This window comes from Gnatocerus cornutus, chromosome 2, assembly GCF_029298725.1.
Source record: "Gnatocerus cornutus isolate USDA-ARS CGAHR chromosome 2, icGnaCorn1.1, whole genome shotgun sequence".
Lineage (NCBI taxonomy): Eukaryota > Metazoa > Arthropoda > Insecta > Coleoptera > Tenebrionidae > Gnatocerus > Gnatocerus cornutus.
In genome coordinates, this window is record NC_142234.1 from 8,801,551 (window position 1) to 8,816,510 (window position 14,960).

The window sequence follows — 14,960 nt, forward strand, 5'->3', positions numbered from 1 at the left end:
AGGTCTTATAATTCTTAACACTGAGAAGTTCAAAGTTTATTGCAACCAATGGACCCATGAGAGCGCGATGAAATCCCCCACCTTATCACTAGCTGATGATAGAGCGGACCAAAACAACAGTAGGAAACTGCAATCTTGGCTATAACTCCACATTTTGCAATTACTATAACACTTAACAATGAAGACCAACGTGTTACAGGGTCCAACATCGGATTATACACCAAATTCAACAATCGGAGAATTCTTCTTTGATTTAACAGAAAAACACGGAAACAAAATTTGTCATGTAAGTTTGTTTCTTGCTTTTTTAAAAATTGTAATTTAGCAAACAGATTGATGCGATCACTAATGAAGAAGAAACATATCACGACATTCTTCTGAGAAGTACAAGATTGGCTCTGTCGATGTTGAAACGTGGTGTTAATTCACAAGATGTTATAATGACCTGTTCTTCAGTGACTCTGGATGTTCCAGTCTCAATTCTAGCGGCATTTTACTTGGGAGCAAAAGTTGCAAATTTAGATCCAACACTATCAGTGCGACAAATTTCTCATCTGTTGTCTTTAGTCTCCCCAAAAGTGTTGTTTGTCGAAGACACTTTTGTTCAATTGATCGAAGATAGTCTTCAACACGCACAACTTCGAGCATCAATTATAGTTTTTGGAAAGTCGTCAAAGTATGCAACGTTTTCTTCTATAGTTGTTGAACAACCTGAAGAAAAGATGTTCAGACCAGTAACTGTCGATTTACAAGACACCGCTATCATGTTCTTTAGTAGTGGAACTACGGGCTTACCAAAAGCTATTTGCCATAGTCATCAGAGTTTTTTGCATCTTGTCAACTCTTTTTAGTAAGTACCGTAGTACCGCGTAAAATCATTCTGATGTTAACATTCAGCAAATCGGGAGGCCACTTTGAGACTGTTTTGGTGTGTTCTTCCTTTTACTGGATCTCAGGAATGTTGCTCTTGAGTGCCTCCTTTACAGCAGGTGGTCGTAGGATTATTTCTAGTGTCAAATGGAAACCTGAAGAGATTTTCCGCTGCGTTGATAAATATAAAGTAGGTACTCACAACTTCGCTGGTTTATTTTTTAACACTTTTGCTTCAGGTAACTTACATGTTTTTGGCACCAATTCTAATTTCCCAGATGATGGCTGTTCCAGACTACCACAAATATAACACTTCTTCAGTAAGTTCAGTTTTATCTGGAGGTACTGCTATGAGCAACAAGCAGATTCTCAAATTTCACGACATTTTTAAACAAACAAATCTAATTTTTGCGTATGGTCTTACTGAAACAGGCTTAGTTACATTGCTAAATCCAGAAACCGATCAGAAGTTATTTCGCACAAAAATTGGATCTTCTGGAAAACCCAGTTTAGGTGCGACTATCAAGGTCTGTATTTTTTAATTTCTCTTTTTCTCAATAATAGTAGATACCAATAGATTGTTGATGTAAAATCCAGAAAAATATTAGGAGCACACGAAAAAGGCGAAATTTGTATTAAAACTCTTGCTGTTATGAAAGGGTACCACCAAACTGACTGTACTCAAGAGTTTGACGACGATGGTTACTTTAAAACAGGAGATGTCGGATTTTACGACGAAGACAACTGCATTTATATTGTAGAACGACTGAAAGAAATGTTTAAATATTTGTCGTGGCACATAGTACCATCCTCGCTTGAAGGGGTACTGCTTGAACACCCAGATGTTAAGGAAGCTGTGGTGTTTGGTTTACCAAGATCTGAAGAAGAGGGTGAAGTTCCAACAGCTTGTGTTGTCCTAAAAAGTGATGGCAGCGTGACAGAGGAAGAAATTCAAAGTTTTGTGGCTGCTCAAGTTTCCGATAGAGAAAGACTTCGAGGCGGAGTGTACTTTTTGAAAGAACTCAGTCGGACACCTTCAGGAAAATTAATGAGAAGGGAAATTAAAAATTATATTATAAATTATTTAAAACAGGGAATTTGATATGACGGGAAAATGTATTAAAGCAAGCTGTTTTTCCAAATTAATGGGTTTTAAAACTTTTAAATAATACACATTTATTTCCAGTCTAAACTAATTAGATAGGTATTAATTAAATCAAATAAAGCAAAATTTATTAAGTAAGTGCACTAATTTACAAATAATTCTTTTTGTTTTGTGCAAACAATAAAAATTAAGTTTTTTGTTTCATTTAGAGCTCATAATTTAAAATTTTATTTTTGGAACACGATAAAAAATTCCACCAAGATTTGACAGAGTTACACAATGATAAAGAAGGTAGTTATTATTTGAGGATGAAATAATCACATAGTCAAATAATTTTTTTGTCGCCACACAAATTAAAATGATGACAATTATTGTCTCGTTTGCTCTGGAATTTTGTTAATTGGGCACATACAGTTTTATTCTTCACATCCATTAATAGAAATAATAATCTAAAGTTAAACAGCAAATCCCCACTTCGAGTTTTTTTTTTCAATGAATTAAAAGTTGGTATCGAGTGGGTTGTTTGACTGCATTTGTGTTATAAAAATAAATAGCCAACGCTAAAGTAGTGTGTAATTCGCTAACAAAAGTTGTTTCGATTAACCGTGCTTTTCACTTATTCGTGCGACCCTTCCTTTCCATTCGAGCGAAAACCATTACAGTGTTATAAAAAGAATAAAGATAAGATATCTAAACACAGCATTGCCTTTAACATCACATCACGATGACTTGCATCTATAGCAATTTAATTTGTGTCCGCTATAATGACAGTAAAAATATTGGAAGTCTCTAAATGAAACTGTATGATTACTTTAATTGAATTTTGTATTTACCTAAGAAACTGCACTTTTTATTAAAGTTTTTATTTCAAAAGTTAATTCACAAAATTGAATTTAGATCGATTCTACTACCAAACAACATGAAACATCATATGGAAATCAACCAAAGAATTACAAAAATGGCATTGAGGATGTCGAAACATGGCATCACATCTGAAGATATGATCATGACTTGCTTTTCGGTGACTTTGGACAGTCCTGTTCCCATTCTGGCAAATTTATATCTAGGGGCGATACTGGCAAATTTAGATCTAACATTATCATCGCATTTCTTTAGTTTCTCTACGAATGATATTTGTTGAAGAATCTTCAGTTTCTTAAATTGAAGAAAGTCTTCAACTTGCAAAAATAGAAACCGAGATTGTGGTTTTTGGAAAGTCGTCAAAATATCTCACGTTTTCTGCTTTTATTGTCGAACAATCGGAAGAGAAAGAGTTTGGGTCAATGGTTATTGATTTGCAAGACACCGCGATTATGTTCTTCTAAACAATAATATTATTTGCTCAAACACTGTTAAGACTTTTTTATTTAGCTTATGATTGTTTATTTTCATACCTGACTTTTTAAAAAAATGCGGTTTTAATAAAGATAAGATAACAAACTGCACATCTTCTCTTTTCATTTTAAAACCTTAGTAATTACAGTGACTAGCCACTTTACTTGTTCCTTCCATAATGACTGCAAGAATTCTGCAAGGCCCTAAATTAGACTATACAGTCACTTCCACTTTAGGGCAATTTTTTTTTGATTCAGCTGAAAAATTCAAAGACCGCGTTTGTTATGTAAGTTTTTATATAATATCTATCCACTTTTACAAAATAAAATGTAGGTGGATGTTAACACGGATCAACACGTATCGTATTCGGAAATTAAAAGAAAAAGCACAAGAATGGCTTTGATGATGGCTAAATATGGAATCAGTTCAGAAGATGTCATCATGACTTGCTTTTCTGTGACTTTGGACAGTCCAGTTCCAGTTTTGGCGACTTTATTTCTAGGAGCAAAACTAGCAAATTTGGATCCAACGTTATCAGCCCGTCATATCTCTCATCTCGTTTCTTTAGTTTCTCCACGGATGATATTTGTTGAGGAATCTTCTGTCTCTTTAATTGAAGAAAGCCTTCAGCTTGTAAAGATGGGAACAGAAATTGTAGTTCTTGGAAACTCGTTAAAATATCTCACATTTTCTTCTTTTCTGGTTGAACAATCAAAAGAAAAAGAGTTTCGTCCAGTGGTTGTTGATCTGCAAGAAACTGCGATGATGTTTTTCAGCAGTGGGACTACTGGACTTGCGAAAGCTATATGTCACAGTCACCAAAGTTTTTTGCGTCTTGTCCCACCTATGCAGTAAGTTACTAACTTCAATGATTATTGACGAGCAATAAATAGATTTCCTTATAATTTAGAGACACTGAGAACTACGGCAGTGTTTTGTACTTCACCACTTTCTACTGGATTTCAGGGATGGTGTTTTTGGCTACCACATTTTCAACAGGAGGTCGTAGAATTCTATGTAGCAACAATGCCGGACCTGCAAACATTTTTCATTACATTGAAAAATATAAAGTATTCTCTTCACTAAAATGGAAAAGTATTTTATTTAAGTTTATTGCAGGTAACTCAAATTTTTGTCGCACCAGTTTTAACGTATCAACTGACAACTTTTACGGATTACAAGAAGTATGATACTTCTTCGGTTCGTTCAATGTCAACAGGTGGTACTGCCATAAGTGCGTCTCAACTTCGAAAAATTTCCGAAATCTTTCAACATGCTAATATAATGTTCGGCTATGGTCTTACTGAAGTTGGTGGAGTCACAATGTTAAATTTGACAATAAATCAAAGAAAAATTGGGTCCTCAGGAAAACCCTTGCCCGGAATTCTGCTCAAAGTAAGTTAAGATTTTTTTGACATTAAACACTGAAAAATTTTAGATTGTCGATACAGAAGATAATAAAATGTTGAGTCCACACCAAACTGGAGAAATTTGTCTAAAGTCTTTGAGTATTATGATAGGTTATTACAAAACTGATTGCTCTCACCTTTTTGATGCTGATGGCTTCTTGAAAACTGGAGATATTGGATATTATGACGAAGAGGGTTACCTGTACGTCAATGGAAGATTAAAAGAAATGTTCAAGTATTTGTCGTGGCATATAGTTCCGGCGTCTCTTGAAGAAGTCCTTTTCGAGCATCCACAAGTTGCAGAAGCTGTGGTATTTGGATTACCAAAAAATGAGGAAGAAGGAGAAGTACCAGCGGCTTGCGTTGTTCTAAAGGAAGGTAGCTCGGTGAATGCGGAGGAGATACAAGACTTTGTAGCTGCTAGAGTCGCAGATCGCGAGAAGCTTAGAGGTGGTGTTTATTTTTTGAAGGAATTAAATCATACTCCCACCGGAAAGGTTAAGAGAACAGAAGTTAGAAATCAGATTATAGAAATGTTACACAGAAATGAAATATTAAAGAAGAAAAAAGCTGCACTGGTGTTATAATAAACGGACGCAAACAATCCAAATTTGAAAAAAAAATGTATATATTTCCTTAAATACATAAAAATACTAGATTTTAATTTGTATCTAATTTTATAGGTTCTAAAAAATAAGCTTATATGTAATTAAATAAACTTATTAGATAGAAATGTAGTCACGCAACTGGTAAAATAAGCAAAAATTAATGATTGGTAAATTAACGGTTGTATTGTTATTTCTTCTTCCCTGAAATTATCCAAAACTGCGTAACATCACAACAGACACGCAATTCTAAACTCTTCAGTTAGTACCGACCACTATTCATCGTCACACTAAACGTTTTACAATGACCGACAAAATTCTTAAAGGACCAACATTAAAATGCACTGTGAATTGCAGCATGGGCGAATTTTTCTTCAAAACCGCCGAACGCTTTCCAGACAAATTATGCCAAGTAGGTATTACTTCTATTTTCTTAAATAACTGTTTTTTTAGCTTGATACAACTTTAGACAAAGTAGAAACCTACACGGGAGTCAGACAAAGAAGTGTTAGAGTTGCTTTAAGTCTTCAGAAACGTGGAATTACATCTCAAGATGTAGTGGTGTCGTGTACCAAGGTGACGTTAGATAATGTTATTCCAATAATTGCGTCGTTCTATTTGGGAGCTAAACTAGGAAACTTAGATCCTTCATTGTCGGTGAGGCAAACTACCCACTTATTGTCTTTAGTGTCACCGAAACTTATTTTCGTGGAAGAAGATTCTGTTGGCTTAATAGAAGAGAGCCTCAGTGGCGCAAAGTTGAAAGCTGATATTGTGGTTTTTGGGAAGTCGTCGAAATATACAACTTTTTCAGATTTAGTGAAACCGCACTCTAATGAAAATGACTTCAAACCAACCAAGGTGGACATCCATGACACAAGTGTTATTTTCTTTAGTAGTGGTACTACTGGACTTCCTAAGGCTATCTGTCACAGTCACTATAGTTTCTTAAATGTAGCCTACTCATACTAGTAAGTCAAACTTAACAATCTTCATTTTATTACTTTTTGACTGCTAGTGAAGCGGATGGCCGCTGCGAAATGGTTCTTTCATTCACATCATTTTACTGGGTCTCAGCAATGATCATGTTGACTTGTTCTTTTATTGGGGGTGGTTGCCGTGTCTTTTGTGGTCCTCCTGATGCCGAGAAGACATTTCGAGCTATCGATAAATATAAAGTAACTACGTAAGATCTAAATTTCGACATTTCACATTTCTTTTGCAGGTAAAGTCTCTCTTCTTAGCTCCGATTCTTACCTACAAACTTACAAGTTTTGAACGCCACCATGAATACGACATCTCTTCTTTATACAGTATTATTATTGGTGGTACTCCTATCAGTACCGTCCAGTTTGAAAGAGTCCGTTCAATGTTCAAAAACAGCCACATTCTTTTCGTTTATGGATTATCTGAAGCCGGAGTGGTTACCCTTTTCGACCCGATGAACCCAGAAGATCGAAAACTGATTTCGACCAAAGTCGGTTCTTGCGGAAGGCCAGCTCCCGGTCTGAGTGTCAAAGTTGTAGATCTAACAACTAATGAATCTCTTGGAATAAAACAGAAAGGTGAAATTTGTGTCAAAGGTCCTTCAATAATGAAAGGATACCACCGTGTTGAAAACTCTACAGTCTTCGATAAAGATGGATTCTTAAAAACTGGTGATATTGGATACTATGACGAAGATGGATGTTTTTATGTAATTGAAAGATTAAAAGAAATGTTTAAGTACATGTCGTGGCACGTTGTGCCCTCGGCTATTGAAGCCGTGCTTTTGGATCATCCTTGTATTAAAGATGCGGTGGTGTTCGGAAGTCCAAGAAGCGAAGAAGAGGGAGAGGTACCTACAGCATGTGTGGTGTTAAAGGACGATTGTAAGGCCACAAAGGAAGAAATTGAGAAGTTTGTTGCTGGGAAAGTTGCAGATTATGAGAAGCTGAGAGGTGGAGTTCTATTTATGAAGGAGTTAATGAAAACACCCAGTGGTAAAGTAATGAGAAAAGAGATCAAAAATCTCATATTAAAATAAGTTGTAACTGGCTCAGATTTATTAAAACAAATAAATAACTAATTTTGTTCTGTTTATTTCAAAAGAAAATAAAAATTCGCAGAAGTTAACCACAACAAATAGATTAAGTAACGCAACAACACGTTAGATCAGATAAAATCGTCTCCTTCTAAAGATTGTAATTATAAAAGTACCGGTATGAGAATTCCCCGTCAAAAATCCCCGAATATAAAATTAGCTATAAATATAATCTTCAAAACCCACACCTGAACAAAATGAAGACCATTCTTTGCTTGCTTCTTCTTGGCATCACGGCCAATTTGGTACTCTCACGTAAGTTTTTTTTTTTGATATTGTGCAAGTACTGTAACATTTTTTTTTAGAAAATTGTGGAAATGGTGAAGTTTACAAAACGTGTGGGTCAAGATGTCAAGAAAAATGTGGTTCTCAAATTTGCACATTGAATTGTGAGAGAGGTTGTTTTTGTGGTCAAGGTCTGAAGAGAGTTAGTAATGGTCGTTGTCTTCCGTCAAGGTTTTGTTAAATAATGCATGCAATACTCTATTAAAAATAAGCATATCCTATAATTTTGAACATATGTTGTCATCTATCGTGTGGATCCTTTAAATTCGTTAAATAAATCATGACTTTACTGACAATGAGATTTTGTAGGATGAAATTAACTCACCGCTTGCCAGATAAATGTGTTGGTGTATGGTCTGTAATTAAAATAACAATAAATTATAGAAGTTATTATTATTGTTATTAAAAAGTGGAACTATTTTTTGACACTGAAAATCACAAGAAGTCTAGTCACGCAACTATAACAAATAGCAATTAATTACGTACCTAATATGTATATAAATATAAATATTGTGTTTAAAGGTAGCATTGACATGCAAATCTTAATATTCTCTTTAACAGTTTAACAACAACAATTTAATAATATTCCTGTCTCGCAAAAAAAAACTACGATACCACTCTGTTTTTCCTGTTTTCTTATACCTGGTCTGGCTAATAGTTCGAAATTTATGATACGTATTAGTTAAGCGTTTTTTCGATAAATAATGAACGAAAAGAGTAAATATAAAAATACGTACTATCGGAGAGTGTTCAATATATAGAATAATTGATATGTTTTATTAGGAAAAAATAGAAAATATGTTGTGTATGTTTGAAGAGAATTATTGTCATCAAAAATTTGGTGTTATGTGAATTGATTTTCAAATATCGTAATCCGTCAAATATTGTGTGATTCATTAAATTTCCATTCGCAGTTGGCTTTGAGAAAAAAATTCATGTCGTAACTAACACCATTACAGTAGTTTCGACTTAATATTTGCGAGATTTGCTAGTTATCGAACAAGAAGTCAACGCACGTCCAAAATACACGGCCTACCTAGAATGGAAATTTAATGAATCACCCGATAGAAGACGCATCCCTGTTTTGGAACAACAAAATTCTTTATTGTTTTTTTCAATTCAAACATATTAAATTATTCATAGGTGTGTATATGGGTATAAAACGTACTCTAATGTCTGCGATACAGAACAGGCAAAAAAGTGCTTTTTATATTTAAAGTATTTTTTAATGGGTGACATTTTTCAGCACGACAGATAATATGATATTAACGATTGAAACAATTGAAAAATCGACCAAATTATCAGTTGCAAGACACTATTTATATAGAACGACAAAATAAAGGATTGAACGACGTGAAATTTTATTTCCCTGTAAAATAAAAAAATCGGTGGGCTAGTAATATTTATCAAGACAATAAAGATATTCTCCAGGCAATTAATTGATTCAACCTGGTTGTTTAATAACTTCAACGACAGAATGCAACAATGGCAGACTAAACAATTTTTTAACGACATAAATTTTAATTTCTCGACAGGCACAGCAGAACAACAAAATAAAACCAGCAAACCAGAAAGATATTTATAAAAAATTTATTTTATTTCTATTTTTTTATAAAGTTTGTATTTTTTACTTATCGTTCTTAAATAAAAATATATTTTTTTTAACATAAGCCTAGTCGTTTATTAACATTCAATGCTGAAACTACCTACCCCGATTTTTACAATGAACATTATTTGTGTGGAAAATTGTATTTTGTCGTCCAAACTATTTGTTGGAAAACATTAGTTTGCCGATTTTAATAGATTGCACGACTGATAATTTATTTACTTGTTGCGAGGTGAAGTTTGTTCGTCGCCGATTTTAGCCATTCTGTTGGAGAAAATATTAACAGTCGTTGAAAACATTAATTGTCGAGCACATATTTTTTTGACGCTAAAATTATTATTAATGTCTGACATTCACCTCTTTTCATTGTTCATACTCTGTCGCTCACTTATTTAAATTTGTCGTTGATTAACAACTAATCTGTCGGGGTTTTTCTATCGGGAAAATCTTTATATTTGTCGTGCTCTCATATATACCCCTTTTTTAATTATTAAATAATTTAATTTCATATAAAAAAAAAAGTTCCGATACCGGGAATCGAACCCGAGCCTCCTGGGTGAAAGCCAGGTATCCTAGCCACTAGACCATATCGGATATGTACAGTTGTGTTTCAAAAATAAATGTGCACAGAAAAATAGTACCAATTTAATTTAATCTTTTATTATCTTTATGAAAGACAAACCACAACAAATAATATATAAATCTATTGATTTATAACCATAATTTGCAATATCTATCGCTTCTTCTTTTAATTAAAGTACCTAAGTTTACTTATCTCATACCGATACTTAAACACTCGAGATCAAAAATCAAGTACTACTGCAACACCAGTATTGTTCATCCATGATTAATAAACTTTCCATTTCCCAAGATCATTTCTCTTATTTCTTTCCTCCGTACCTTCCCAGTAACAGTCAAGGGTATTTCTTTAATAAACCTAACACCACCTCTCAATCTCTGCCTTTCTGACACTCTTCCATCGACAAACTTCTGAATTTCTTCTTCGGACACTTGAAATCCATCTTTGACAACAACTAGACCCATAGCATGACAACCATCCTCTCTGGGAGCACCAATAACCACTGCTTGTTTTACAGCAGGATGATTCAAAAGCTCGTTCTCAAGGAAAGTGGGAGCTATGAACCAACCTCGGTACTTGAAGGCTTCTTTAATTCTGTCAACGATGTAGAAACAATAATCTTCGTCGTAATAAACAACGTCACCGGTCTTAAGCCAGCCTTTTTCATCGAAAGAGTCTGAAGAGTCTAAGTTGTGGTAACCATTCATTATAAACTTTGATTTAAGACGAAGCTCTCCGCTGCAGTTAGGACCTAAGTTTTCGTTGGTTTCAAGATCTACAACCTATAAAAACAATAAGTGATGTTTTTAAGTATTGGTAAGCTTACTTTGTAGGATACTCCTCCAACTGGAAGACCGACAGATTCTAATTTATCTTCTTTTTTCAAAAGGGGACGATGGTACAAATCGTTACCTCTAAAGTTAGTTACAGCACCACACACTTCAGTTTGTCCATAACACCGGATGATGTCAGCTTCAGGAAAGACTTCTTGTAGTTTCACACTATATTCTTTTGAAATTGCCGATCCAACTATGATTATACTAAGAATGCTGCGAACATCCACTCTTCGTTTGTTTGCCAACATGTCCATAGCTTGAACAGGTGTTAACACAATAGCTACTGGTTTGTACTCTTCAAAAAAATCCCATATTTCATAACCATTGAAATCTTCACATAACAATCGACAAAATCCTTGTAAAATCGACGACAACAACATTGTTCCTGCAGACACCCAATACATAGAAGTGTAACCTAACTGAGTTAATGGAAAGGAAACTCTTTTCGCCTGACTCTTCATAAGCTCGAAATCAGGGTTCTCAGTGTGGTTGAAATTAAATCCTTGACCAACTAAAGAGTAGTGACTTAAACAGATTCCTTTTGGCAAACCTGTGGACCCACTACTAAAATGGATAACAGCTGTGTCTTTGAGATCGGCGATTTCAACGGGATAAAACTCTAGTTCTTCCGGATGAGGTTTCAAAAAAGAGTCAAAAGAATAGTGCTTCGTAGTTTCGCCAAACACGACAATGTCTGTAGTCAACGAAAGAGACTCAACTATCTCTTCAATGACAACTAGAGATTCAGCAGCTACAAAAATAATCCTCGGCTGAACTTGTTTAATAAGATGCTTCATTTCTGGTGGTGAGAACGAAGTATCAAGAGGTGCAACGACAGCACCTAGAAACTGAGTCGCAATGTAAGGCACCACTGCATTGAGGTGGTTTTTCGTGCAAATTGCGACAATATCGTTGCGTTGGATTGACATGTGGAGAGAAGTGCGGATGCAGCGTTGAAGGAGGTCACCAAAAGTGTCTTTTTGTCGAGTTCGCGCATCAATCTGTTTTGAGAATTAGTACAAAAAATTATTATTATTATTTTTGAACAATACCTGAGCAATTTGAGTTTTGTGCTGTTTCATGTATTTGAACATGATAGAGCCCAAATTGTCTGTGGGTTCTTTGATAGAGATGTTGGTGGTAATAATGTGGTCATTGGAGGCACTTATTTGACCTGCAATTAGTGATATAAAAGTATTATTATGTTTTCAAAAAAAAATGTGTGAGCTTACCTGGTAGAAAAACCATTTTTATTAATCTATACCGAAAGATCAATAAGAGGAGACTATGGTCTAGAAACTCCGAAAATTATTTATATAGCGAGTTGTTTACACTTGGGGTTAGAGTACAGTAAGGTATTGTTTTTGATTTTGCTGCCACCTGTGTTTGACTAAAATTGTATTTTATCTTTGAATGTTTTTAGTGTGTTTTTAAAATCTAACAATACACAATTAAACTGTGGCAACGTATCTTTAGAACCCCTTAAGATACGTTGTTGCTATTGGCAATAGAATTTTATAGCATTTAATGTTTACACCACATCACATGCGCAAAACGATAAAAAATAATGGAATTTGTTTATTTCCTGACCCATTAGCACTTTTTTTGACAGCAATGCTCGATCAAAGAGATCATACCCAGCAGTTTATCGAGTTTTACTTTCGAACTACCAGTCAAAAAAAAAGATTGAAGAGATTGAAAACATTCGGTCTACGATCTACGAATAACTTTTTTGCGCAAATAAAATGTGCCAATAACAAATCAATTTTTTGATTAGGTCTCAACAAAATTGACAAAATTGTTTAAAATTTTTATAAAAATTAAGCAATTTTAGAGAATTAGAAGAAATTAAGTACTGATTTTACCTTTGGACTTTCTACGATTATTCGTGAAAAGTGTTTATTGTGAATCAATTCGTGCTTAGTAAACATAGCATTTTTCATTTCAAGCTCGTTGCTATAGCAACAAGTGTGCAATCGCTTTTACACACTCGTTTCTGTAGCAATTAGTGTACAATATGCGTATTGTGCACAGTTCACATAGCAATGCATTCAACATAGCAAACTCACAAACCGTTGACTTGAAAAAAAGTCCAATGTATCTTTTGCACGAATATGAATATGTGCATTCCAAATTATTTTTTGATCTCCTTCATAAAAATTGTTACTTATTTTTTTATTATCTTTAGAACTTGAATGAATGCTTTTGAAATTTTTATTGTTCATTGAAAACAGAGGTTAAGTGCTGTTTAAACTTTGCTCATGCAATACTATACTATGGAAGTTTCCGCAGACAATAGTTATCAAATTATCTTATCATTTTAGCCTATAGACGATTTTGATGACAAAACATAAATAAATTTGAAGGTGAGATATCCGCTTATTTAAACCATCAAACCACAACAAGTGTGTTAAAATAAAAAAGTGTTTGATATTTATAATTGAATTTTTCTTTATCAACTAAGCTAACAATACACTTGATTAATGAGAAATAAATGTAGGTTATAATTGAGTTTTAATTACAGAATAAAAACAATAAAACTACAACTAGTCGGTAGTAATTGAAATTTAATTCACAACTAAAATTAGTATGAACCGCGAAACTTGTTATGTTTGCGTTTTACACCACATCATATACATCATTAGATGGCACACTTTAACAGTTTACACAACTTGTCCTCATACCAAACCTCCCTCATATCCATACTATTACAAATCTTTTTTTTTTTCACTGGTTGCAAAATTTTTTGCAATTTTACTCGCAGTCAGAATTATAGTTATTTCTACACTATTAAAAGAGATGACTCCGCATGAAGTGATAACTGCACTGGTGGTGATTGCAATCAACGCTTCAGGTTGTGTCTCTATTTTAGTGTTGCAATGGATCCTCAAATTACAAATAAAGCATCACAATGGAATCTTGTACCTAATTGAAAGCAGAAAACGTTTTGGAATCGATGAGCTTGTCAACGAAAACTGTAAAAGAAAGATTAATATAATTTTATTTCGGTTTTATTTGCCATCCGTGGTTATTTTAATGAGTTTAGTTGCTCATTGTTTATTTAACTTGGAAGAAGTAACGTTAAATAAAATTGCAAATATTTCTACAGTTACAATTACTTTTTTTTCACACTTTTCGATTTTAATCAGCTGCTTAATGTCTTTGCAAACGTACTGCTTATTATACGAAAAATGTTATGAACAAATAAAAAAATGTTTTCGAAAAAAACATTTTAGAAGAACATTGCAATATCTGCAGAAATTTCAATTGGGAATATTTTCGAACTTTCAACTTTTACACCAAATATTTTCTAAAATTGCTCTTTGGTATTTATTTTGGGGTTGCTTGATAGCAGTTGGCAATTTTTATTTGTTATTCACCACTTTGGAAGATAAAGGAGTTTACTCTGACGAAGAAATGTTAATGTTTTTAACAACAATTGTTGTATTTTTAGCAGTACTTGGTGCTTTAAATAGAATACAACAACTTCACGCTTTGGTAAGTTAGTTATCGTTATTAGTATCAGTTACTTAAAAAGCACAATTAATTTTGTTTTAAGTGTATTTAAAAATAATTGCAATTTGTCTGTTAAATTATCTTCAATTTTTTTTTCTCAATTTGTCTATTGATTTTAAATCTAAACCAATTTTGCGGAACACAAAAAATGACGCGGTAGCTGTCATGTGACTAGTTTTTTCAATTATTATAGACTTTATTAATTTACTACTACTATTATTTTTACGGATTCTAATTAATATTTTTACAGACCGCAGACCTAAATTCATTTTTATTCAAGTGTCCACTCAGCAGGCTGCCCTCATTGGACTTTGCTCAAACTGAGATTGTCATTCAAACGTTAGGTATACAGACACCGCATTTAAAAGCTATGGATATCTTTGTCATTAGGATTAAGATTTTTGCTTCGGTAACTTGAGCAATGTTAAATTTCTTATCTGTTGGGTGCAGGTTGTAGGAACAGTGATGACGTACGTTCTGGTGGCGTTGCAGTTTCACTACACCTGGAGCAAGAAATCGCAATAATGTTTTTGTAACCACCTAATCTAGTTTGCTGTTTTTGTTTATTAAATATGTCACTTTTTGACAGACGTCATGTTATTAAACTGTACTAAAAAATCTTATGTTGGTGTTTTCACCACAGTTGCCACTCTTTCAGTGAAGAAAGACTTGAGCACAGGCACTGCATTAAATTATTTAACAGTTAACAAAGAAAGAAATGCAATTTCAT

The 14,960-nt window shown here is 33.8% G+C and overlaps 3 protein-coding genes and 1 non-coding gene across 4 annotated transcripts; 2 read left to right on the forward strand and 2 right to left on the reverse strand.

Annotated features, from left to right (window-relative positions):
• The first annotated feature begins 58 nt into the window (after nucleotides 1–58).
• Nucleotides 59–7,392, forward strand: LOC148178680 (uncharacterized). The gene is made up of 21 exons (XM_088029453.1): nucleotides 59–286; nucleotides 333–850; nucleotides 898–1,060; nucleotides 1,110–1,397; nucleotides 1,448–1,967; nucleotides 2,237–2,266; nucleotides 2,390–2,482; nucleotides 2,530–2,638; nucleotides 2,873–3,090; nucleotides 3,143–3,290; nucleotides 3,333–3,355; nucleotides 3,466–3,596; nucleotides 3,644–4,161; nucleotides 4,221–4,380; nucleotides 4,430–4,705; nucleotides 4,749–5,297; nucleotides 5,403–5,424; nucleotides 5,579–5,736; nucleotides 5,778–6,295; nucleotides 6,343–6,502; nucleotides 6,550–7,392. Exons 1-21 carry the CDS (start codon nucleotides 179–181, stop codon nucleotides 7,348–7,350), a joined length of 5,511 nt encoding a protein of 1,836 aa, XP_087885579.1. The 5' UTR covers nucleotides 59–178; the 3' UTR covers nucleotides 7,351–7,392.
• Nucleotides 7,393–7,485: 93 nt separating this feature from the next.
• On the forward strand, nucleotides 7,486–8,082 carry LOC148178681 (chymotrypsin-elastase inhibitor ixodidin-like). Its single transcript, XM_088030580.1, has 2 exons — nucleotides 7,486–7,662; nucleotides 7,713–8,082. The coding sequence occupies exons 1-2, from the start codon at nucleotides 7,605–7,607 to the stop codon at nucleotides 7,871–7,873; spliced, it is 219 nt and encodes a 72-aa protein (XP_087886706.1). The 5' UTR covers nucleotides 7,486–7,604; the 3' UTR covers nucleotides 7,874–8,082.
• A 1,738-nt stretch (nucleotides 8,083–9,820) lies between these two features.
• Nucleotides 9,821–9,892, reverse strand: TRNAE-UUC (transfer RNA glutamic acid (anticodon UUC)). The gene has a single exon. It is a non-coding gene; the product is annotated as a tRNA-Glu (tRNA).
• A 50-nt stretch (nucleotides 9,893–9,942) lies between these two features.
• Nucleotides 9,943–12,116, reverse strand: LOC148178683 (luciferin 4-monooxygenase-like). The gene is made up of 4 exons (XM_088030014.1): nucleotides 11,947–12,116; nucleotides 11,767–11,888; nucleotides 10,705–11,715; nucleotides 9,943–10,660 (listed from the first exon to the last, which is right to left on the reverse strand). The coding sequence occupies exons 1-4, from the start codon at nucleotides 11,960–11,962 to the stop codon at nucleotides 10,136–10,138; spliced, it is 1,674 nt and encodes a 557-aa protein (XP_087886140.1). The 5' UTR covers nucleotides 11,963–12,116; the 3' UTR covers nucleotides 9,943–10,135.
• Nucleotides 12,117–14,960: the final 2,844 nt, after the last annotated feature.